The sequence below is a fragment of the Lipotes vexillifer genome, unplaced genomic scaffold, assembly GCF_000442215.2.
Source record: "Lipotes vexillifer unplaced genomic scaffold, Lipotes_vexillifer_v1.1 scaffold559, whole genome shotgun sequence".
In the NCBI taxonomy this organism is placed as follows: domain Eukaryota; kingdom Metazoa; phylum Chordata; class Mammalia; order Artiodactyla; family Lipotidae; genus Lipotes; species Lipotes vexillifer.
This window is the reverse complement of record NW_006781351.1, coordinates 2486451-2513801: the sequence shown is the minus strand read 5'-3', so window position 1 is coordinate 2513801 and position 27351 is coordinate 2486451. Positions and strand designations below refer to the sequence as shown.

Here is a 27351-nt window from a genome sequence, read left to right as displayed (position 1 = left end):
TTTTTGATTGGATATTAATATTCACAGTTGCATATATTCCTCAAAAATCAAATTATATATTTAAAATTTATGTATTTTTCCATATGCATTGCTTCAGTAAATATTTTTTAAATAAAATTAAAGGGCTTCCCTGGTGGTGCAGTGGTTGAGAGTCCGCCTGCCGATGCAGGGGACATGGGTCGTGCCCCAGTTCGGGAAGATCCCACATGCGCGGAGTGGCTGGGCCTGTGAGCCACGGCCGCTAAGCCTGCGCGTCCGGAGCCTGTGCTCCGCAATGGAAGAGGCCACAACAGTGAGAGGCCTGCGTACCGTAAAATAAATAAATAAATAAATAAAATAAAAAACATAATGGCTTTCTAAAACAAAATAAAAATTTTATAATTGTATTAATCTTTTCTCCACACCAAACTATTTTAATTTAACAGTTTTTATTTTAAGCTGACAGGTTGTTCCATTCAGCTGGTTGAAGTACCTCAGGGCAGTAATAGAAGTCTGGCCTCCTTTTGCATCAAAGTAAAAAAGTAAGTGTTTCTATTCCATTAAACTTAGAAATTTCTGTACCTGCATAAATTTGTCTATTTTAACATCACTGAGCTGACTAATCTTGCATATAAAATGTTAAAGCTCTATAATTTTTTAACATAGTTAACAGTATAAATTTATGACAAATTAGTTCATTAATCAACTTCTGGTATTGCGTTTGCCGTTTATAGTCAAATAAATTTTTCCCCTGAAAATCTGGCTACAGATGAATGTTTTATAATTTCAGTCTTGTCCTTGCTGTTTGTTGATAGCTTAGTTTGCAGTGAATTAATTTCTCATTTAATGGCACATAAGTGACTGACTTATTTGGCTCTGTCCCAAATTAGCACAGATTTATCCTTCTTACCTGGGATATACTATTTAGAATGATGAGAGTACCTTCTGCTCAATAACTCAATCTTACCCTGAATGGGCTGCCAGAATGCTGAACAAGTGCATGGGTGTTTGTCCACTGAAAAACAAATTTGATCACAAGGGGATCCCAGATCCCCTTTTTGCTAATCTAAAAAAAGAACTTATAAAGGTACATGCCTCTTTTTTAAAGACCAATCGCTCATTATCAATTAAAATTTATATAATGCCATCTCTTCTATTGCTAAGATACCTGAAAATTTTGAAAAATTAATGTACTTACATTTTAGTTACCTTGATTTTTATCCTTTTTTGGCTGTTGTAAATATAATAAATATACATATAAATAAACATTAGCTTATTTATCAGCTATAGCAGCGGCCTGCTAAAGAATCATTTGGGATTAAAGATTTGAATCATTTATTTAATCACTACCTTAAAAGGCTATCTGAATGCCTAATAACTAGTCAATGCATGACAAATATTCAAATGAAGAACAAGCAAACAAAAAAGCAAAGTCAAGTTAAAAAACTTGTCACCATATTGGAAGAACCGAAAGGCACACATACAAAATACAAAACAAAGCAGTTCAAATCCGTGAACCTATATTCAATCTTTAATTAATTTCTTGCTCCAGTTCACAGAAGAATATTTTAAATGGCACTTTGGATTCCTAATTAGGATCTTTACAGATATCAATATTGATTCTGTCAGGAATGAGCTACCCACTGTAACAACCTGACAAGCATTGCCACGAACTTGACACTTTAAATCTAAGATGTGATAATTTCTACCCTAAGCGTAAGAAATAGCTCTCTCTATATCACAAGGTAATACTTGGTATAGCTCCATCAAAAAACACTTATTATTAGTCTCTCTCATCACTTTTTTTTTTTCAAGAGAATGTAATATTCTTTGATGAAATCTTGTGAATGCAATAGTGACATGAAAATATTTTATGTAATGGTTTGTCAGTAGCTCATGGTACATTTTTAAATTCTTAAATGGAATTTTTTTCCAATGGTTTCTTTCAAAGTAACCATGAGCACCAAAAAAGACAACCAAACAATAATAAACTTTAAAGTAGTAAAAAGAAGATAAGTGTTATATTTACACATTTTTTTGGTTTTCTATAATTTTTGTTGACAAATACTCATATAAAGATAATTAAATTTATATATGCATAATTATTTTGTACACAAACACACTATTCACTCAATAGCAAATATTTTTGAGGACCTAATATGTGCCAGGTGCTATCCAAAGCTCTTAATTCAAAAGAAGACAGAACTGAATTTGAAAGCCAAGTTTCTTAAGAGGGTCTCCAAAATTTCTGGAAAGCCATATAGAATGGATTTATATATCCAATTTCATCAGTGTTTTTTTCCTAACATTTAAATAACCTTACCTAATTCCCGCCATACACCCTTAAAGAGGCTCTCTAATTTGCGGAATTTGGTTTCTTGCTGTGACATACTTTTAAGGTATCTCTCAAGAAATATGTCATATTTTTATTAAAAATACAATAAAATGTCATAGCACATGAAAAAAGTTTTTGGCCCACAGTAGATGCTCAGCAAAGGTTTAGGAAAGAATGAGTCATGAATTTACATTTTAAATTTAATTCTCCAAAATGGCAGAAGGTTAAATCATGTATGTATACATTGAATAGTACCTTATCATATGGTTGAATGCTAGATCATAAAGCTCCTCAATTCAGAACTGGAGTCCAAACCTTTGTTGTAGGGTATAACAAAGAAGAGTGGCCCATACCTTTATCCTAAGCAGTGGTTCTTGAACTGCAGTTCTGGAGCAGCAGTAGTATTGGCTTATCTGGAAAACTGCTAAAAATTGCAGGGGCGGGGGGAATCCTCCACATATCTACTGAATCAAAAACTTTGGGGATGGAACCCAGAAAAAAAGGTGATTTTGATACATGCCAGATCCATTGGGTGCATACACACTTTTCCATTTGTGAGGTCCCTCAAGGAGGGGATGTTCTGGTAGAGTTTAAGGGCATAGAGATAGAGCTACTTCAATGGGCCTACACTACTTTAATGCTGCAAAAATAGAATAAATGCCAAGGATGTAACACATATGATACATTACATAGAATGCATACACAGAATGCATAATCTTTCATTCAGGAAGAGTACTACAAAGTTTAGAGGTCTGCAAAATTAACAAAAACAGAAAAAAACCTAGGACTTCATCATCAAAAGCATTTTAAATATCTAGTTACAAATAATTTTATGCTAAATTCTACATGTGGGCATAAAATATGGCTCTACAGGGATTCAGCTGTAATAATATAATGATAATTATGATACATTACATGGATACATTGCTTTACATTCTACAAAAGTCTTTTATATGCCTTTTCTCTCATAAACCTTTAAAGTAGATATAAATATCCTTGTTTGTGCAAACAAAGAAACTGGTCATATAACTTGCCTCTGACCATAAAACTACTGAATAAAAGGAGGAATGGGGATATATGCTAAATTCTACATGTGGGCATAAAATATGGCTCTACAGGGATTCAGCTGTAATAATATAATGATAATTATGATACATTACATGGATACATTGCTTTACATTCTACAAAAGTCTTTTATATGCCTTTTCTCTCATAAACCTTTAAAGTAGATATAAATATCCTTGTTTGTGCAAACAAAGAAACTGGTCATATAACTTGCCTCTGACCATAAAACTACTGAATAAAAGGAGGAGATATGGGGATATATGTATATGTATAGCTGATTCACTTTGTTATAAAGCAGAAACTAACACACCATTGTAAAGTAATTATATGCCAATAAAGATGTTAAAAAAATTTTTAAAGTTAAAAAAGAGTCAGTATTCAAACTCAAGGCTTCTGACTCCAAGGATAAACTATTTTCCAATTCTCTGACTTCCTGACACAGTAAGTAATTGTTCAGAATGTACAAATGACTTCTGGGCTCAATTATTTACGTAAAAGCCAAAGATTTGTGTAAAACCCCAAATTTAAAGAAAATGGGCTGCCAAGAATGGTATTTACCAATTTGACACAAACAAGAGAATTTATTCATCAATAAATGAATAAATAATAAATGAGTGACTTCTGGCTTGACAAAGGCATGAGCCAAAACCAAGGGGAGGAGTTCATGCTGCAAAAGGCAATGTCAGTGAAGCAAGCAATCACTGTTCAGAGTGAATTTTCATGTTTTATAAGTGACAATGTATTCTTAATTGCTTCATATGAGGTGCCCCAGGGAAAACATAAAGACCAGAGTTTTACAGTTGCTTTTGGTTTAATTGTAATCTTTACCAATCTAGTCTAGCTAATAGCACTATACCACAAATCAGCTGCTGGTTATTTTCATATTTCAAATCTTCTATAGCAAGCCCTGCATGAAGTTTCTTAAAATATTGTCTGAAGTATTTTTTCACATATATTTTTTTCAGAATAAGAGAAACATATCATGCAGCTGACATTAATTCCAATTCGGGGAAGATCTGGAGCACGACTACAGCATTTCCATACAAGTTCTTTTCTAATACTAAGGTTAATATAAATATTTTTACTGAGGACTCAACACAACAACTTCATTTTATGCCATATGGTAAGCAATCTTGCAAATAAGTATAAAAATCTACATAAAGCTGGTATAGCTGCCTTAAGTCCACAGACTGAGGTCATTAAAAGAAGCAGTATTAGCTAGTATTTTGCCCTGAAGTGAAGTAAGAGGAAAACAGCTGGAAATCTTTTAACATTTGTTTGGCTATTGTTTTTTAGAACTCTCTTCATAGCTCACCCCAGGACACCTTATTTTCCTGCTATGAAATAGCAAGTATAGCAAGTTTTTAGCATATTAAAAATAAAAGCAAATTTCAAAAAGATTCTAGATAAAGACTATATGTAAGTGAAAATGGCTGTTACACAGCCTCTATCTCCACAATGAGAACTATAATAGCCCTGTACAGCCAGCCCAGCATAGTTAGCAGCTCTACTGAATCAGAGTCTCTGGATGGATCCCAGGTATCTGTATTTTATCAAACTCACCAGATGATTCTCATTTCTCTAAAGTTTTAGAATCTCTTTAAAGTTGTTTAATATTTATTTCACTGTTACCATCAACCATTTTGCAAACCAATATTAGTTCTTCACACATTAGGTGCTACCAAGTTTCTGCGTATCAACTGTTGTTTCTTGACAAATAATGGTCCAATAAATTTTTTTCATTATTATTGTTATCACTGTATTTTGCTTCATTTTCCCTCTTACTCTAGCCAAGGCTCCGACTTAGTACAGATGACTGCAAACATAACAAAGTTATGTAGGAATATTAGTTAGGACCATCTGGTCTGAAACTAACAGAAACCAACTCCTGCTGATGTAAGCAGAAAAAATAATTTAAAGATTACAGGGATTTCTTATAGAATTTAAGAGTAGGAATTCAGCAAAGATTTGGGAATAAAACACTGATGTACAGGCAGTCCAAAATTCCTGTATGTCTCTCACCTCATCTCCTCTCTGTATAATTGCTTCTTATGTTTCTCTTGCTTTCTGCTGACTAATTTCCCTTACTTTTCTGCAACACATGGAAAGCTAAGCTCTCAAGCTTAAATGCTATTTGGCCAGAGATCCAAAGAAAGTTCAACCTCCCTATTGGATCTGTTACCAAACTCAGGTTTGGCTGCTTGCTGCTCAAAAACCAATAATCAAGAGGCAAACGTCAATAGAAAGGAAAGGTGTTTTAATCAGAAAAGCCAGCAGAGAAGGCAGACTCATGTCCCAAGACCAACTCCAAAGATTCTGCTCAGCCATGACAGTTCGTAAGGAAAAAAGGGGAGGAAGAATCTCAGTGAATCGTAGAGGCAGGAGATTGGGTTATGGATTGTTCTCCATTCTGCGAAGGCAGGCTGACTCTCTCTTCAGATGTTATCTTGCCTTTGTGATATGCCTGCAGGATTGCTAAGGAGGCCATTGTGGGTAGAGAACTAGTCATTCTTTAACTACTTAATTCTTTACCTTACTTCTTTTTATCTAGGAGAAGAATCAACAGGTTAATTAGGTTCTTTCAAGGTTAGAGGGGAATAGAAATGGGCAAACAGGAAAGGGGCAGAAGAGCTGCTTTCAGATCCACTTTCAAATTTCTAAAACCAGAGTTCTGATTGCACAGCCAAGATCAATAGTGCTGTACCTTGATCCAATCAGAATGGCATCTGGGTTATGTTGACTTACATTGCTGGAGAAGAGGAAATAATTATGAACTAGGGAGACCACTCCTATCCTTCCAATTTATAATATTTAATTTCCAATATTAGATTTGGCAAAACAGAGGCCATCTTTGACTTTTATAAGAAGTTTCAGTAAAGTGATTAGGTCATTGTGTTTAGTGTTAGAGATGTACAGTGGTAAAGAGGATGACTGTGGCCTCAAAGATAGTAAAAGGGTCTATAAGAAGAAGGGGGAGGAAGGGAGGATTAGAGGGGAAGGAGGAAAAAGCAGAGGAGGGGAGAGGATACATTTATGAAAATATACAGAGTAGCATATGCTGCTATTAGGAGGAAACTTGTCTTCTGCCCATTTAAATTTGAAGAGGGGTTAGGCTGTGACACAACTGACAATAGAGAAATTAACAGGACAAAAGACAAGGTTTTCTTATACATGCATGCAGGGGTTACTCAGTAATGAGTAACCTGCTGAAACCCAGAGGTAAAGGTTTACATAAAAAGTTAATGTAAAAGTGTGTGTGAGGAGGGGGTGTTTAGAGCTTCAGTAAGGAAATACATGTATATCTTTTTATGCTAATGGATGGGCAGTTGGTCTCCTTCCCAGAAGTTGCAGGAAACTCTCAGAAGAAAGTTGATAGCACCTGTATTAGGGAGTCTTGGCTACAGTCAGATAAGAAAAGTGAAGATAAGTTTTCAAATGTTTTCACTTTAAAATAATCTTTATGCCAAAACTGTGATCCCTTCACCACTTTATATGAGTGTTTTACTAGTAATATAGATGTGCTCTAGAGAACAAAAGTCTGAAAAGCATTTCAAGAATGACCAATAAGTTGCTAGAAACTTAAGGAATAATGAAATCTAGATAAGCAAAGAGGAGGAGACAGTGAGAGGTTTTCATCCAAAGAGAATTCTGTTTCTCCCAGAGTGAGAAAATAGAACCCTTCTGGAAGAGCAGGTGTTTTGAACAAGGACTTCTCTGTTCGACAGTCGTCAGCTATCACTTCAATGAAGATGGTTGCCCTGTCCTTTTTTCCAATTCCAAAGTTACTCTAGAGCCTGTGTCTTTACTTTCAACTACCTCCTAGATTTAGATGACACATAGTTGGAACAGTATTAGGAAGCTGTTTGAGACCTGCAAGGTGGAAGTAGAAGTCAGTTTGCAAGATTAAAGAGTAATTGAGAATTATTTGCAGAAGTTATCTACACTTTAAAGAAATTTGGCAGTAACGAGGAGGTAAAAATAAATTAAATAAATAAGATACTATCTTAAGGGAATAGAATGGAAGAGATTTTACTGGAATATTAAATAGAAACAAAACATCCTAAAGAAAAGACAAAAGCATCTTTAGAGTGGAGAATATTAAAGATATAAAAGAGAGGGGCTTTAAATTGCTGGAACTGGAAACCAGTGATGGAAGGATCACATGTGAAGAAGTAAGATGCAGTAAAAAGCAGTGATACTTATGTATCAAGAGGTGTAAAGGGACAGAGAAGGATGCATAAAAAAAACTAGATTTAAGGTGTAGAGTAGCATAATTAAAGAATCTCAAATGGGCCTTAATCTTTTCAGTATGGTAGGCAATATGGTCAACAGATTGAGAAGGATTGTATGAAGTTGCAGACTAGGAGAAACTGGAAAAAGGGTTATATTAGCTGTCAAATTGAAGATACAGGTATAAAGTCTACTTAAAAGAAGCCATAGTTCTTGTTGGCTTACAATATGGATGAGAAGTTTAACTCACAGACACTTAATGTTTGGGTTCAAGGAGAAAAATGATAAGTTCAGATTTAGACATGCTGAATTTGAAGCAATAATGAGACAACCAAAAAGTAACATGAAGCAAATAGTAGGAGATATCACACCAAAGCACAGGAGAGGAGTAATAGCTAGAAACTGGATTATGGAGTCTTTCATGTAATCTGCAAAGACGACTGTAGTGAAATAATGAATGCATGCATGCCCCAAACAGCATAGGGGACACAGTCCTGGAAACAGAAAAGTCAGATGAATTAAAATAAACTGGTGTCTTTAGAGATATTTTCCTGCCATCTTATATTGGCAATGCTCTCCCCTTCTTGTCAAAGCCTTTATAGTCATGATTTTGCCTGTGGCCATATTTTCTTCTAGCTTCAATTCATATTATTTCAGTTAATATTCCCAAGCAGTAGCATGTCTAATATATTCTCTTCTGTGTCAGGGCATTTCCACAACCTCTAATTCCCATGATGATCTTTACCATTTGTTTCTCCAACCGTTTTATTGATAACAACTTGATCTACCATAAAACCTACACTTTTAAATAGGACATTATAATACTCTTCCGTTTTTTTCTTCATGGCAAGTCCAACAATATCACTTGCACTACTTTTTATGAGGCAGTCTGTGTCAAAAACCTTTCCCAAACAAAAAGGTGTGGCAGTAAAATAAGTCACAGCAAATTAAACACATAATTGCCAACAAAACCCAACTCAAATAAATGCAAATGAGTGTTTGCAGTATGCTGTTCAAATCCTCATTAAGGATCATCAGTACAATCTGTTGCACTAACTTTCATTCAAGATCACATTGAAAGCATGGAGATATAGACAGACAGATAAATAGATAGATAATATATATATATAACAGATAATTCCCATTACCACATATGATAATAAATGAATCCCATACTATTTATCATTTACAATTAGAAAAATATTTCACAGACAAATATAATCGTAACAAGTCAGCATGGTTCTGGCCACTATTAAATGGCAAATGCATGTAAGAGTTTGGTAGGGAGATATTATGGAATGTGAATATGAGAAGGCAAAGAACTTTACCCTATAATATGCTGACACTTTGAGTCCCAGAGAAGGTGGAGAAAGACAGTACATGTTCTTCAAGGTTATTATGACATTGTCCAAGACAGAACCTGGGGTCATTCCTATACAGGAAAGGAAGAGTGATGAGTTGTGAAAACGTGGAATTATTAAGAGCACAGGCTTTGGAAGATGACAGATTTTGATTCCTGGTTTGCCACTTAGCACTCACTGTGTAATCTCTTTAGCACTTCCCAAATCCCTAAGGGTAAACACAGTAGAATATTTTTTATGCAGAGCTACAATTACCAAAGATTTTAGAATGAGGAATGAAATACCTAGCTCTGTTCGGTTATTTGAAGACAGATTGATCAAAGAAAATGCAAAGAATATTTTTTAAAAAATCTCCAAATCTAACCAGACTAATAAATGAGATGCATCTCATTTTAACTCCTCTTGATGGAGCTAGAAAGTTATAATAGTTCATAAAGCATGTATCACTTTTTGTGCTCAAAATCTTTCTCCCAGCCAATATATAATATGTTCTTATTAACATTTTATTATTCAACTTTGTTTTTAGCTAATTATCTTGTCAAAGACCTAATAGCAGAAATTCTACATTTTTATACAAACGACCAGTTATCACCCCAAAATTATCTTCTAAATATATGTGGCTATGAAGAATTTTTACAAAAGTAAGTATCTTATTAAGGTAAATTTGGATCACTGTTATAATCTATATTGAGCAGCACTTTCTTTTCTTTTAAACAGACTTTGTACAAACACTATACTCTTATAATCAATTTTTCTTCCTTTAAGGTGAATTTAAAATGTCATGTCATATTGACAGTCTTATTCTTGGTTTTCTTTTGTATTTTGTGTATTTATGGCAACACATATTTAAGTAACCCATAACTAGGGTGACCAACCATCTCAGTTTGCCCACGACTGAAGCAGCTCCCAGGACATGGGACTTTCAGTTTTGAAATCAAGAAAATCCTGGGCAACCCAAGTTACCTTATTTGTAACGAAGCTTAGTAGGACTGACAATTTAAAAAATAAATTCTTTTGTAATAAGTAATTTTTTTGACTTGGAATAATATTAGCATGCTGATTAAACACTGATTTTTCAATCACAGAGGGTTTGAGTATTATATTTACAACATTTTCATAAAAGTCTAAGTTTTAAAACACCGTCTTCAATTCTTTATTCAGGCAGCTCATTAAAACAATTAGAAAAGTTTGTTCTCATATATGTCAACTGCAAATATTTATTTGATAGAAAAACTTACTTAGTGTACCACAATAACTCTTGTCCCAAAATTCCTTAAAGACCAACTTTGAAAATATAATATAACTTTAAGAAAGGAAATATTTCTCTCCTGCTATTGCATATTTCTCTCCTGGTATTTACACTTCCTCTTCCTCTAAAGAGGAAGCTTCCTCCTTCCTCTAAAGATTGACAACAGTCTTATGAAAGTAAAAATGTATTTCTTTTGAGACATCCATTGTTACTGTCATTGTTATTCCACTATGAATGTGCTTGAAAATATCTTGCCGGTAATTTTCTTTTATTGTGTAATGTTAACTATGAGTGACATTTAAGACTGATTTTCTCCTTTTTGTGTTCCCAGTTACAACAAAATCATTTCACTCCTTTTTTTTCTTGTTAGTATAAACATAATAGATTTCTGAAATGTTCTCATACTCATTTATTTTTATTAAATAAAATTCATTTATGTGGGTTTATTAAGTTAGGAAAGTTGCCAAGTGTTAGTGTAGATTAATTACAGTCAGTTATTATCTAATGGAAATGGAAGGATATGTACATATCCGGAATTTGCTTACTTTTTAAGAGTAATCGTTTATCACTATTGATATATATGAATAAGCAGAATATTCATTACTATTCTAATATCTAAAGGAATATATATTTCATTCAGATTTTTTTTCATTTATTTCTATGTAATTTGTCTTAAAAATATGTCCTTAAAGACTTGGATAATCGGTTCATATTTTTCTGTAGAGGGAACACGGGTAACATGTAATAAGTTAATAATGCAATAAGTAATAATTTAAACTCTAACAATTACAGTACTACACTTCATCTGAAGTACCCAACTAACTTTGATTACAATGACAATAATAATAATAATTGTCACTTATTAAGTGCTAATTATTTCCTAGTCTCAAATTGGGTAAACAGCGAAGTCTTACAATATATCAATGATACAGATAATATAATAACGCATTTTACAGATGGGCAACCTGAGGCTTTGTTCAAGGTGACACAACTAGGAAGCTGGTAGGGTCAAGCCTGAACTCAAACCCAGGTTTGGCTGCCTGCATAACCTTGGCTCTTAACTATAAAATACTAAAAATCTCATGAGCAGGATTCAGAAAATAGCAAATGGTTCTTCATGCTGGAGCATGGGGTGGAAATTATACACAGTTGTTCAGGGATTATAACAGTCCAATTCAACACCTACTAAGCGCACGCGTGTGCAAGGGATTTGGTTTATCATTGAGAATACAAAGACGATTTAGATATAACCCTTGCCTTTTTCCTTGGCTAAGGAATTCATAAAGCCATGTCATCAGTTATTACAATGCCCTATTGTGAGTGCAGTATTAGTTTTATTATACACCAACTACCTGTAGATCAAAGAGAGATGGATTAACAGCAAGAATAAGGAAATGGTGCAAAGGAAAGTCAATGACCAATATGTATTTAAACTGTAAATACTGAGGAAAGAAATAAGTACTTAATAGCTTAAATGTTAATGTTAATAGCTTTAGAACATATAAAATGTGCATAAATTAAAAAAAAATTATCAAGATAAAAAAACAGGCTAAGAACATGAATAGCAATTCAGTGGACAAGAAATTACTTAAAGAGTTTAACGACAAACATGCAGTTAAAACAATGAGATGCCATCTTTGCCTATCAAATTGTTAAAATATTTATTATGATGAAATTCAGTGGGAAAATGGACAAAATCCAAACAGCTCCTAGGAATTTAAACTGATATAGCATTCTCTAAAGGGAATTTTGTCAAAAATGTGTCAGAAGTCTATAGAAATGTGTCGAAAACATATATGTGTTTCAGCAATTCTGCTTCTACAAATATTTCTAAGAAACAATCATAATTATACAAAAAGACTTAAATACAAAATTCTACATTCACCATAGCATAATTTCTAATACTAAGAAAAAACTAACTCTCCAATAGTACTCAAAAATAGTGGTAAAATTGTGAACATAATTTCATTATAATATGCCATAGAATTTATAAATTAATAAAAACATAATATATATCTTGATATGAAAACACGTATCATAGTTTTTAAGGGTGACAAGATATATTTTCAAACCACATTTTAATATATTAATATTTGTTAAAATAAGTATATTACTATTTGGAAAAGAAATAGAAATCCTGTACATGAAAATGTAATCCTATACACTAAATGAAATCCTATACACTAAAATGTTCGAGTAGCCACTACTTGAAAAAGAACTACAATACAGATAATATTTATTCATTTCTTTTTTTACTTACAAAATGTCTATAATAAACATGTCTTTTTTTGCTATCAAGAGATTAAGGAAATAAATTATTTTGGAGGATGGGAGAAGCATTTAAGTGATCATATGAACAGTAATGTATGCTTAAAAAGAGTTAAAAACTCGAGTTAGGAGAACATAACTGAACATATGAAAGGTGACAGAGCTTGAGCTAAAGTAGCAGCAGTGGGGCTAAAGAGGAAATATTAAATCCCTGGAGTATTAAAACAGTGGAATTAATGGAACTTGGCAACTAAATATGTGACGTCAACTGAAATAAAAACGCTCAACGTGAAAGCTGTGCGTTACAGTGTTTAGGGGGGACTTGGTGAGGACTATAGCCTCTCAGCTACCTCTGAGGAACTGCTCTGAAGAGTTACGGTGCAGACATCAGCTTATATGTGATTTTGGAGAAAGGGTACATGCAATCAAACATCTCAGTAGAAGGTTACTGCTAGTCAGGAGGCACAGATATCCTAGTTAATGATTTTCGTGCATTCCTAAGTATGGAAAGATGCAAGAAACTGGAATCATAAAATTTTCTCCTGAAAATATCTAACCATCTGAAAGCCAGCTCTGCCAGTTTTCCCAGAGCACAGAGTGCCTCATTGCTGATCTCTGCCCTGAACTCCTTGCACGGTGTGGAGGTCAGCAACTGCAGTGGCCAATGACTCAATCCTTGTAGAGCCATATGGTTAGCAACATTCTTTAGTTGACAGTGGGATTGCCTGGAGGGAGTAGAAGATGACTAGTTTTGATGTGAGTTCAGTAATGATGATAGTTATCAGAGAAATGGAAGTTTGAGGGTATAAAATAATTAATCAAGTCTGAAACACATTGAGTATGTGAGTGCCAAGGGTCATCTGTTATTGAGAAAATAGCCCAGATTTTAGGAAATCTGGTGTGGGTTAAGGAACTGTTAGCTCTAAGAAGGAATGGAAGTCTTAGAGACAGACGCAATCACGTAGGGAAAGTGACAAAAGAAAGGATCCTGGGAACATTAACATATAAAAGACGGAAGGAAGAGGAGGAGCAGAAAAAGGAAATTGGAGAAAAGCAATTTAAGTTGCAGGACACCTTGGAAAATGTGCCTTTCACAAGGGAAGAGAAAGTTTCAAGTTCTAAGTAAATAGTGTCAAATACTGAAAATAAATTACATGAGGATTGAAAAATCATCATTAAATACGACAATTACAAAATGAGTTGGTGATTCAAATAAGAACAAGTTTACTAAAACGGAGGAGAAAACAGCAAGATTTCAATGAGCTAAGGAGAATGGAAGGTGCTAAACAGAAACACATAAGCCGACTACTCTCTGAAGTAATGTGTGGTGATAAAACCCTGGAGAAAAATGGGGCTTTAGATGCTGAGGAGAATCAGTCTGGAGATTTGGGGAATGTGGATAAGAGAGATTTGAAAATATTCATAAGCTGAAGGGAAAGAACCAATGGAGAGGGAAGTATTGAAGGCAGAGAATATATCAATGGTGAGGAGCTGAGAGAAGATGGGATCAAAAAGACAGATGAAGAGGTTAGCAGTGCCCTGAAGGAGGAACTTTCCTGCCCTGAAAGATCAGCAGGAGTTCAAACAAATATAATTTTTTTTTAATCTTAATAACCAGAAAGATAACTAGGGCATTTGGAAAACTGAATCTCTGATAAAAGCAAGAATGCTTAAGCAAGTTGCATAGAAATGAAAATAATAATATTATAACAATAAAAACAATAAGAATTTAATAAAAATATTAAGAAATTTTCTTTTGATTTTGTTTTTGTTTTTGTTTTTTTGCGGTACGCGGGCCTCTCTCGCTGTTGTGGCCTCTCCCCTGTTGCGGAGCACAGGCTCTGGATGCGCAGGCCCAGCGGCCATGGCTCACGGGCCCAGCCGCTCCGCGGCACGTGGGATCCTCCCGGACCGGGGTACGAACCCGTGTCCCCTGCATCGGCAGGCGGACTCTCAACCACTGCGCCACCAGGGAAGCCCTGGGCTAGAATTTTCACATGTAATACCACCCATTCTCATAAAAGAAAGGCATAATTATTCCCATTTTGCATATGGGAAAACTGAGGCTAAAAGAAATTAAATGACTTGCTAAAGGTCATAAAATTGGAAGCAGCAAAGTCAGGATGGCACAGGTTTATCTGACTCTGAGGCCCACAGTCTTTCCACTCTATTACAAAGCCTCCTTTCATGATAAAGGGCCACTTAAAAACAAAAATTACAGGATAACGCTTCATTAAGAATAATGACCATATATTGTGCAATAAACACAACATATGTTGAGCTTATAATTCAAAATACACCGTTTAGGTCAAACTCAAGGAAAAGATACATAACTTACAGAACACTCATTTTCTGATATGTATAAAATTTTTTAAAACTTTTAATCAGGAAGTATTTAGAAATGCTTTGACTAAAATAATGTTAAATCATAATCACTGAAGATGGACTTTCTGTCATTTCCAAATTTCTGATTAGGTAAAAATTGACTTTCTTTTTGGTATCTTGAGACTGTTTAAACAAATGAAGAATATGAGAACAAATCCTTCCCACTGTTTGTAACACTACTCTCTACTCTCTAACACCATTGATTTGGCAAAATGAGTTAACCTCCTTTAACTTCAAATTCTTTTCCTCTTAAAAACTGCATTTTTAATATATTTTTCTACTGTAAAAATAAGCTGTAGGATTATATTTTAGTAATCTTTAATTCCAATTGTAAAATTTTATTAAGCTTCTACTAGTCCTTTCATTATATATGGATTGCTATGAGCTCCTGTGAATCATAGTTCTAAATCAATTAAAAATATTATATGGTTGTTAAAATATAATAAACTAAAAAATGGATGTATTCCCCCTCCAAAAAACCCCACTATTACTGTTGTAGAATGATGTAGAAAGATTTTTCATTTTAAACTCCCCTTATGTTATCAGAAATATGTTCCTTAACCTGTTTTATGAAGATAGTGATAAATTACATTTAGTTTCTACTTTTGCAGTTTCTCATCTACTTTGGATTAGATAAGGGCAAATCCTTAAAATTTAAACTCCTTGGTTTCTTCCAGAAGGTGTATCAGTCTGTTAAAATAGTCACAAAAAAAGTAACTACTTGAACTAACCAAGTTTTGAGAAAGTAGCTAAGACCTTTCATCATCAAAATTAAATGTCAATGATCAGGATACTTTTTCACTACTTTGCTAGCAGTAGTATTGTTATTCTCTATTTTTTAATTTCCTCCTTAAGCCATATTTTGCTATTTTATTGAATTCATCTGTCTTAACCAGAGTTAGTCAAGTAGTAAATAAAATCCTGGAAAGGGGGGGAATGTAAATAAACAGGAGGATAGACAGACACAAATTGCACATAAATCTATATTTATATTGATATGTTAAAACTGTTCTCAAACTTTGATTTGTATATGAATCACCTGAGGATCTAACTAATAAATAATAGTTAACTAATAGTTAACTAATAAATAGTTAACTAATAAATAAATAAATAGTTAACTGAAAATTAATAATAGTAATATATACAAACTTGCATTTGGTTCTAGCCAGTAACTGTACTAGAACAAATGTCCCAGTATGTGAATACTCTATACATATCTTCATTTGAAAGCAATTCCCCAAAGAGCTTACACTAAATAAAGATGTTTATTATTGAAAGAAACATGTAAAAATTATAGCATATTTCAGCTCCATGCTTTTTTTTAAAGCTTTGTGATTGTGCAAGCATCATTAACCAACAGACTTGATGAAAAGAGTCACAAAGCTGTTGCATGATTTTTGCATGAAGACAAGGCAAATCAGAACGAAGTGCAGGTATATAATTTAATTTTATTATACCTAAAACTGTAATAGCCAACATGCATCTATCAAGTTATTTTTGCTTACTTAAGTCTTGTTTACTTCTAAAAGCTAAGAATTATTAATCCCCCTAATTTTGAATTAACTGAGGTTTAAATAGCCTAGTGCTCTATTTATCTTAAATAAGGTAAAGAAATTATTAGCTAAGAATATATGAATTACATAATATTTCAAATTAGCCAATATCACTTTAATAAGGCTTACATATGCTATTTTAATCTTAGTTCTTGAATGTTTTGTATTAGGAAAGGCCACAGAATGTTTCCTTCTCTGGACATTTGTGGGAAAAATAATGAAACTTGAAATGGAATAAAATCCATATTTTTGATCTCCCAAGGTGGTGACTATATTACAAATCTTACATAAAATAACTCAAAAAAAATCGCCCTGGAGCTCAGTATATATTTTTGCAAAAGATACAAAGTTCCAGTTTCACTGCTGTGTTTCTATCTTATTGACCCTCTTTTTTTTTTTGCACCTGTGTTGGGTCTTCATTGCTGCATGTGGTCTTTCTCTAGTTGCAGCGAGCAGGGGCTACTCTTCGTTGCGGTCAACGGGCTGCTCATTGTGGTGGCTTCTCTTGTTTTGGAGCACAGGCTCTAGGCACGTGGGCTTCAGTAGTTGTAGCACACGGGCTCAGTAGTTGTGGCTCACGGGCTTCGTTGCTCCGTGGCATGTGGGATCTTCCCGGACCAGGAATCAAACCCGTGTCCCCATTAAGCAAGTGGATTCTTAACCACTGTGCCACCAGGGAAGTCCTGACCCTCTGTCTTAATTAACTTCATTTATATAGATTGTTGTTACTTTTCTTTTCTTCTTTTTTTTTTTTTTTTGGCTGCGTCGGGTCTTTGTTGCTGCACACGGGCTTTCTCTAGTTGTGGCAAGCGGGGGCTACTCTTTGTTGCAGTGCACGGCTTCTCATTGCAGTGGCTTCTCTTGTTGCAGAGCGTGGGCTCTAGGTGCCGGGCTTCAGTAGTTGTAGCTCGCGGGCTCTGAAGCACAGGCTCAGTAGTTGTGGCGCATGGGCTTAGCTGCTCTGCGGCATGTGGGATCTTCCCAGACCAGGGCTCAAATCCGTGTTCCCTGCACTGTCAGGCGGATTCTTAACCACTGCGCCACCAAGGAAACCCTACTTTTCTTTTATGCATACATAGCTTAATAGAGGAGGCACTGTAAAATTGAAAGTTGTTATAAAACTTTTCCTCTAGATTAAAAAAAGATCCCTTGCAATATGTTCAATTTCATTTTATTTTTGAATTTAAAAAAGTATGTATACTATATACGTAAAGGAATACAGCCATATTCAAGTGAAGAAGCACTAGGGATAGTTGCCTTTTGACAGGCTGGAGGGAATTAAGAAAAATGGGGCAAGATCTTTTAGGTCCAGTTTTCCCTTGAGTAGTTGCTGTTGGTATCCATTTATGCTCCATCCAAGGCCTCTGTTCAAAACCATGACCCTCCTCAACTAACCACCCCATGGCTGTGAGCTATAGTTTTAGAATTTCACCTATGCTTGTCTCTCCAAGTCATGAAGTTTAACTTTCTTACTCAAGGTTCCCCTGAAAGCAAAATAACTATAAATGAGAGGAGCACTGGTTGAGGAAAACAACATATCGCTGATATTTATCTATGCTGAGCCAGCAATAAATACCACTTTAAGCATAAAATCCAGGGTATTTCCACTAGTTACAAAGCTCACTGGAACTAAAGATATGGTAGATATCAATATAACATCATAGAAATTTTTAAGTGGCAAATACCAAAGGAATGTGTGGGTGTGCATGTGTGTGTGTTCATGTGTGTGTACATAAATAAGTACCTGAAAAATGCTCTGTGGAGTACTATAGTATTATTATTTTAATGTCTTGTCATACTCACCTTACATTTCTTAGTCAACCAAAGTATTAAAAGTCAGCTTAATTACTGAGTTTTCCTAAAGAAACATTTAATAGCTGTCAGCAATCCTGGCTCTCAATATTTATAAGATAAAATTAAAATAGTTTTTTCTACCTATGACTATAATATTTCACAAAACATCTCTGTGACTACTTCCTATACATCAGAATGGAGAAAATTTAGATCTAGTGATCCTATAAAATAAGAATATAGGTATTCATCCTGATGAAAGAGTAATGTTGATAAATGTGAGTTTTCAAAGAGTTCTTAGGCTGAATCAGTATTCATAGGTTGGACATTATTTAGGATGTCTTTTTTGCCTTTAGGACAAATTTAAAGTATCTGCACGTGACTTTTTGGTGTTAATATTATTAATCTCTTAATATATACATACTTCCATGTATAAACTGCTCATGTGATGAACTTTAAAATAATATGAGCTACTTATGAATAGGAAACAGGAGTAATTATGTGCAAGGATTCAGCCTTTTGGTGTTCATCTTAAATGACAGTTATATTCAGAAAACAGTTCCTAAGAGAGCAACAAGCACATAGCTGGAATCAAATATTTGTTGAGAGAATAAATAAATGGATGTGCAGAATTTTTATTTACGAGTATATATGAAGAAAAAACTAAACTTTTGATTGTATCATAGAGACTGAGTTCATTTAACAGTTGAAGTTTTTTACATTATTATTAAATAAAACTACTAAGCACCCATATTTGAAATGTTACCAGATTGAGAAAAACACCTGGTTTGTATAATCTGAGATAGAAAATACCAATGTTCAAATTATAAGCATAGTAATACCTACTGCGGCCAGTTCTCTTAGTGCTCGAACTCTGCTCTCCAAGTTACCCATCTTAGCAGCAATATTTTTAATATTTTTCATTTCTCCTTCTCTTGGTGTAGTAGTCTTTCTTCCTATATTTTTCCAATACCTAGAGTCCTCAAACAGAAATTTAATTTTCCTTATCCTATTTACTAACTAAATTCTACCTACCACCTTTCTATTCTTTAATGCTTTCTTTTCTTTTTCTCTCTTCTCTTTCATTTTCTGTAGATCTACACTGTCTAACAGAAATATAATGTGGGCCACATAATTGAGTTTTCTACTAGCCACATTAAAAAAATAAACAAATAGAAACTGGTGGAAATAAATTTCAATGTAATTTTTCTGTTTCTTTTGGCCATGCCACCTGGCCTGAAGGATCTTAGTTCCCAGACCAGGGATTGAACCTGCACCCTTGCCTGTGAAAGCACTGAGTCCTAACCACTGGACCGACAGGGAATTCCCTAATGTAATATTTTATTTAGTTCAATATACCAAACATATTATCATTTAACCATGTAATCAGAATTAAAAACATATTGAGATGTTTTCTAGTCCTTTTTTATGCTAAGTCTTCAAAATTCAGTGTGTATTTTACACTTACAGCACGTCTTAATTCAGACAGCCACATTGCAAGTGCTCAGTAGCCATAACTGTCTAAGAGTTACAATATTGGATAGTGTAGCCCTTGATCATCAAAGACAAATTAATCAAAATGGTGGTCTTGCCAAACAGAGTTATGGCAAAGTGGTGAACAGTACTTTCCAGCTCTTAGAAAGTGTGAGGGTTATTGGAGGATCTGTAGTCCTTTCAATAACATCAGAGACTTAATCTTAAGGGACATAGCACAGTAATAGTTTTTGTTATTGCTAACACACACAAAAAGGACTGTTTAGTATTTTAGACATGATACCGCAAAAAAAGATGTACCAAATACAAATTCTTCTGCAATATGACATAATTCTGTAACATGAATTAGTTTATTCAGAGTAGTCACCTTCATACTGGTAAATTTTTCTGGCATATGAATGTTTTGATCCACTAAGTAACAGTGGCTGAATGCAAAGTACACATGAAGCTGCTGAGGGCGACAGTAGTATACCAATGACCAGTGACCATTCACCCAACATGCAGTTTTTTCCTCAACTTGGCTTCAGGCTCTGTCTTGAAAATGTTTATTGAAGAATTCTCCACAATTTTTGTACATTTTGCCCTCATCTCTATATTCAGCAGCATCAGAAAACTTTCTTATATCCTCTTCCACCAAGCTAAAGACATTTTTAAAAGCCAGGTCTGTTATTTACTATAGTATATCTTTAAATTTTTGAAATTAGATGTGTCTTTTTGTACAAATGTGTGTGTGCGTGTGTGTGTGTGTGTGTGCACAAGCCCACACACTCTGCTTAGAGACTTGTATTGATTTGAGTGGTCTCTTCCAGCCCTATTTTCCCATGAGATCTTTTATTTTTAGTCCACAATTTGCAGAACACCTCAATCCCCCCTTTTACGAGAAGAAACACATGTATCACATTGTAACAGGAATGCTTGAATCTATAAGTAAACTTCAAGTACGCTATATTTACTCCAAATATTTATGTTCTAATCTCTGGTCTTACTTGGTTGAACCCAGTGTCCTTACCTGCAAAATGAGAGAGTTGGACCAGAAAAGTCCTTCCTTTCCAGTTTTTGAGCTCTCTCGTCATGCAAAACTATTCCCATAATTAAAACGATAATTATATATCTTCAGAACTGGATTAATACATTAGACTGAAAATGCGAATACACCCACCAGCCCACCAAAATTCTCCTGAAATGACAGGAAAAAATATTAATAAAAATCCTTCTTGTAAAACAAGAAAGAGTGATATAGCACACAAAGGAAAAAACGACTGCAAACGGATTGTAGAGCTCCCAGGTAAATGTCAAAAGATATTTAAAATAGAAGGGATTTGGGACATCTGTTTGACAGCTTTGTAAAAAAATAGACAATTTCCTAAGGAATCATGAATTTCAAAATTAGCTCAAGAAGTATAAATGTGAAATACAACAAAGAGCAGTGGGGAGCAGAAAATGAAGTTTTAGGCAAATTGCACCAAACTTTGAGGGAATAGATAATTCTCAATTATATGAACTGTTCCAGGACTGAGAAAAACGTGTATGCAGTTTACAAGGCTAGTTTAATTGTAATGCCTAAAACAAAGATTAAACACAAAACGTTCAGATTATAGGCCAATCTAAATTTTGCTATGTAGAAAAAAGAAACTTTAAAAATTGCAAATTAAATCTACCAATGGATGCATCTACCCAAGAATGTAAAGATAATTATACATTGGAAAAATCTACTGATACAATTAACATATTCAAGGATAAAAATGATCTTCTCAATATGATGTATCCAGTAGATGCAGAAAACTCATTAAATAAAATCTGAAGCTTATTCATAATTTTAAAAAATCATTAACAAAACAGACAACAAAAGTATGTACCAGGGACACAGTAAATATCGTATTTGTTAATCATTCTATGCATTCTCTATAAAGTCAAGAAAAAGAGAAGGATGTCTATTTTCATTACTACTATTCAACAGTGTGCCAAGCATCCTAGACATCACATTAGGATAAGAAAGTTAAAGGAAGCAAAAATATTGGAAAGAAATAGATAAAGTTGTCCAGAAACAGATATTTATGAAAACTGTTCATGTGATAAATATAATAGGTCAGAGATGAAAAGATGTCCTCATTAATTAGGGATGTTCGGGCAAGTTGTTATTATGTTGAAAAAATGTCTAAAATTGGAGCTGTATATCCCTCTTTACTCAACAAATGCATTCCAGATAGCTCATTAAAAACTACTACTGCTGAATTAAGTGTGGAAGAAACAACTTCAAAAGATTAGAATAATCATAGGAACCTAAACCAATTCTCCATTCAGGTTGTTCCTCAACTTCAAGTATATGCTCCTCATTAAAGAAGCTGGAGCTGGAAATTAAAGATAATAACTTATAGGTTTGGTTTATGACAGAAAGGCACAAAACTGTAATCAACAGACCCTTCATCCTATATCAACAGCTTTCTTTATTCTAGCAACAAAACTTTGCTTATTGACAGGCTATTTAACTATTTTTAGTTTAAAAGTAAAGTATATTAAGATATGTCTTTTTTATAATTCTCATCTCTAATAACTTTTTGGATCAACTGATCTACTACTTTTCTCGATTTCATCAGGTAAATTATAAAAGAATCTGGGAAAAATTTGAAATGATTTCTACTTGGGCAATTGTAGCATAATGAAAGAGAACCGAATTAAAGTCATATTAAGCTCTAAGATTTATTTGAGAGTGTGATATAAATAATGATTGAGGTTGCAACGGAAAAGATTTAAGATATGTTTTACTAGAAAAAAATTAGGTAACCAGTAGAAGATTAAAATTAATTATGTCTCCTAAGCCTGTAAAGATAGAGAAAAAAGAGACTCAGGACTCAAATAATACCAAAAAATGAAGGAAAAAAATTTAAAAACAAATATGGTTAATACAAACCTATAATAACATAGCAGATGGTATTGCTATGAATGGAGTACTTTAAATTTTCTGATTAGGAAGCAAAGTCTCAGAAAATAAGTTAAAAGAAGTTTATCTAAGGTTAGAGACACAGCTAAAATAAAATTGATCTCATTTTTAACATAAATGTATGTGGTTGGCCATTTATGTCAGCCTATAAAAAAAAGTGCAATAAACTCTTGGTAACTGTTATTTTGGAAAAAGGGAAATAATTTTTAAACCTTTTTGTTTTGCACAATTTAGTACAATTCAAATGTTTTCTTTTAGACTATATTCCTATAATGTAACTTAAAAAAAAAAAAGAAAATTTATAGAGGAAAAATTCCTTCCAAAGTCTGTTAATTACCCAAAATCTGATAATTACCCAGACCCTACCCCTGCCACACACGCACAAATACAGAGTGAGGCAAAGATAAGGGAAGAACTAGGACCGACTTTTAGAAGGGGGTTGAATTGACAGATTTAGCAAATAAAAATATAGAACATTCAGTTAAATTTGAATTTCAAAAATTCCAATTTTTCTTAGTATAATTATGGATCGAATATTATACAAAATGTATTTATACTAAAAATTTTTATTCATTGTTATCTGAAATTCATATCTATTGGACATCTATTTTATCTAGTAAGCCTACTAAGGGACATACATACAGGTGGGTAAAATAAGGTAGTTCAGGAAAGCAGTAGCCATATCTAAGGCTGAATTCACTGTACTGGGGTCCAGAGTTCAGACTTCAACACATTGAAGAAAAGGAAGCTTTGAGAGCAAGGTGGGTCACCGCTCTTAAAGTGGTTCCCAGAATAGGAAGAGGAAAACAGAATTCTAAGTGAGGAAAGAATTAGGGTTGGGGGAAATGAAACGAGAGGAACCTGAGTATATGTGACAGAATATGAGAATGGCCCTTGGAGGAAGGCAGGAATCAATGATTCCAGAAACTCAGGGAATACACTGGCCATGTCTTATGTCTGGACTCACAGTAGAAATAACTCAAGGAACAATATAAGAGCCCTGTGGATAGCAATGGAACAGGAATCTAGTTTAGACTAACGGGAGGAATGGGAATAGAAGGGGGAACACATGCTGTGAACACTAACACTCACCAAAATGGATAGGTGTCGGATTTTCTTAAAAAATAGCAGTTGTCAAAATAACATTTACAGAGAATATAGTAGATATCAACAGAGTAATGCTCTATTTGTCAGACATTGTTAGAAATAGGTGGTCCCAAACATCTAATGGGTTTTCCAGATAAATGAATACATCACCTGAAGGGCCCCAAATTTTTAATGTTTTTTTTCTCCTGAAATCTTTCACGTATTTAACCAAAATCCTTAAAGTGCTACATTAACATAATTCATCCTTTTTAATGACTAAGTCACTATAAATATCAAAATTTAAATCTATAAAGGAGATCATATAATAAAAGCCTTTCATTTAAAAGAGGTGGAATCAGATTGTATTCTAAACACTGTGGTGAATCAGTAATTCATTCTGCTCATCATTTAATTTGTGACTAGGAAATATTTACAGAGAGAGGGAGGGAGGGAGGGAGGGAGGGAGCGGGAAAATATAATTACACCATTAGAAATTTCTGAAATGTGTAAGGATATTTTTTGTTTAATCTGCTTGTCAAACCTTTGATGTAGACATTAATATCCCAACTCTCAAAAGGAAAATACTGAGTTTCAGACAGTTTAATTGGCCTAAGGTCACAAAGCTAGTAAATCTGTTTCTAAAGCCAATGACATTTCTACCACACGGCTCTGCTTCCTTGATACAGTGGTCCCCACAAACACTTTGTGACATCACTTAGACCTCCCAGAAGCATGTTGTCCTCAGCTTTGCGATGGCTGGGTGAAAGTAACTTTGAATATGTTAAGTATTCTTTATTATGTCTATTCTAAATGTGTCTAGTCATTTTCTAATGTAATGCGTTTGAAAATACGTGTAATATCTTGTCATTTAAAACAATATGAGGAAGGATCTCCCTGGTGGTCCAGTGGGGTAGGACTCCGAGCTCCCAATGCAGGGGCCCGGGGTTCGATCCCTGCTCAGGAAACTAGATCCCGCATGCATACCACAGCTAAGAGTCCACATGCTGCAACTAAGAAGTCACATGCTGCCACTAAAGATCCCGCATGCTGCAGTTAAGACCCGGTGCAGCCAAAATACATAAATAATAAATAAATAAAATATTAAAAAAACAATATGAGGAGATATATATCCATATACATATATATACAAATTAGATAGATGATAGGTAGATAGATAAGATAGTAGATAGGTAGATAGATAGATATAAATAAAACTAGGGATAGATATAAAACTTTTAACCAGACTAAGTTTCAAAAATAAAAGCAAATGGAGTCAGGAAGGAGAACATATACTTGGGGAAATTATAGGAGGAAGTAACTGTATTTTTTTCTCTTTCAGTGATCACTATTTGGGAAGCCACAGAATATTTCAGAAAAATAAATCTGTTATTCAACTTAATCTACAGAAAAATAGGGAATCTCCAGGAAAGTTATCTCGAAAGGTAAGACTTTCTTAGTTTTGGTTTCCATTAGCAAATGTATTATTTTAAGGACAATATTCCCATCCTTACAGATTGTTGCCATTTTGTGATTAAAATATGTTTAATGAATACATATTTATTTGAGTATATTTACTGAAACATAATATTTATCTTTATGTCTGTTAACAAATTGGACTGAAGCAATTACATGAACACACTACGGCAACCTCAGTATGATAAATCTACTAGTCTCTTGAAAAATCATTTATGAGTAACTTATTAATGCTATGTTATTCATACTATCCATGAATCCACCAGGAAATGAATGGAATAGAAAAAGTGAAGGAGAAACCATGGAAGGAAGAAAAATAACACAACTCTTGTTCTATCTGAAGACTATGGTGGTGTCAACACAGTTTAAATCAGGACAGATTAATATTCATAATATATATACTAAAACTACTTAGAAAGGGGTTACTGTGCTTTAATGACAGTTTCATGGTGTTAGATATAAATTTCATTCCCTTTGTGGTGTCTTGAGTTACTTCAAACCCAAACTGCACAGTATGCAGCAAATTTTGATATTTTAGCAGTTTTTATCTGTAGAATCTTCCAATTACCTGCTTCAGGCAAAAATCCCATCACCCTGTCATTTACATCAGATAACAGACTTCCAGTGCATGACTTTTTTTTCTAGTCTGAGGTGCTTCATCATAAGAAGTGTCAGGTGGTGCATTAGGTTGCAATATAGCTATGTGGAACATAACATAATGAGGCCAAAAGAGAGTTGTTTAGAAATGTCTTTTGGAACTGGTACCCAGCTCAGCCAGTGTTGACAGCTCCAGGGCCATGCATCTGAACTCTCTACAAAGAAACATTATAAAGTACAACTAATACCCTCAGTATTAATAAATCTAAGAGTCTTCAAATTGTCCTCAGTGTTGATGAAAAAGCTGAAATTATCATGTTTCATTTCAATGGGGGGTGGGAGAGAAAATGTATAATTCAAATTTCTACTCTTGTTTAGAAGTCGCATATTGTTAAAGAAAAAAGAAACTATCACATTGGTAGCAAATCACACATATTTCAGTTTCATGTAAATTAAGGTTTATTCTGAAATGCATATAACTCCACTACTTTGATGTAATATGTATCCAGCATATATTTTACATCTGAAACTTTAATATTTCTATCATATTTACTCTTTACAACAATTCCATGTGTCAAATATTATTAAAAATAAGGACACTAGGGCTTCCCTGGTGGTGCAGTGGTTGAGAGTCCGCCTGCCGATGCAGGGAACACGGGTTCGTGCCCCGGTCCTGGATGCTCACACATGCCACGGAGCGGCTGGGCCCGTGACCCATGGCCGCTGAGCCTGCCCGTCCGGAGCCTGTGCTCCGCAACGGGAGAGGCCACAACAGTGAGAGGCCCGCGTACAGCAAAAAAATTTTAAAAATAAGGACACTAAATCCCAGCGTGCTCATGACTTTCCTCAGGTCACATTCATGGAACTGGTAAGTAGAGGGCCTTGGATTTTAGCCCAGTCAGTGAGTCTTCACATACCTTATGCTACCAATTTATATTGCAAAAACACTTAGAACTTATGGGCTACACTCAAAAGTCTTAGATGTGGTTTCAGCGCAATTAGTCAAAATTCTACCTTTATATGTTTTTTTGGTGTTGTTTTGTTTTCCACAGCTTTATCCACATACCCCAAAGTCTGGGCCTAATATATACTTAAGTATATATTAGGTGCCAGGCACTGTTATTAGGGCTTTACATGTATTAATTCATAACAGCCCTAAAGCAAAAACAACAGGATGTTAGACTATATGATATTTTAGTCTTTTACTATTAAAAACTCTAAAACTTTATTAATGTTAGTTAAGACACTTAAAATTTCAAAAATTTACTCATGATATTGAAAATATTGAGGAGCATAGACATTGGTGTGTTATGTCAAAATGATGTATATGTTGCAATCTGATGCATACACTTTTTGTTGTAAACTTTTAATACCCATTGAGTAGATTAGATTATTATTTCAATTGAAAACCTTGTACTTGAAGAAAATAAAAAATAATAATAATTGCCTTGTTTTATAAAATATTCTTTCAGGAATAGACATCGTATGCTGATTAATTTAATATAACTGAGAAAGTTTATCAATTTGTGACCCTTCTTCATGGTCTG

At 34.1% G+C, this 27351-nt stretch overlaps 1 protein-coding gene across 3 annotated transcripts in view; it reads left to right on the top strand.

Annotated features, from left to right (window-relative positions):
* The window catches only part of PIK3C2G (phosphatidylinositol-4-phosphate 3-kinase catalytic subunit type 2 gamma), a 324948-nt gene that overhangs the window by 5025 nt on the left and 292572 nt on the right, over positions 1–27351 (top strand). For 2 of the 3 annotated variants that reach the window (XM_007454608.1, XM_007454607.1), the window contains exons 2-5: positions 439–521; positions 4345–4502; positions 9497–9611; positions 25074–25176. In XM_007454608.1, coding sequence (XP_007454670.1) covers positions 439–521; positions 4345–4502; positions 9497–9611; positions 25074–25176 — 459 coding nt within the window. The remainder of the gene's footprint in view (positions 1–438; positions 522–4344; positions 4503–9496; positions 9612–25073; positions 25177–27351) is intronic. The other variant, XM_007454609.1, reaches the window with a different exon arrangement.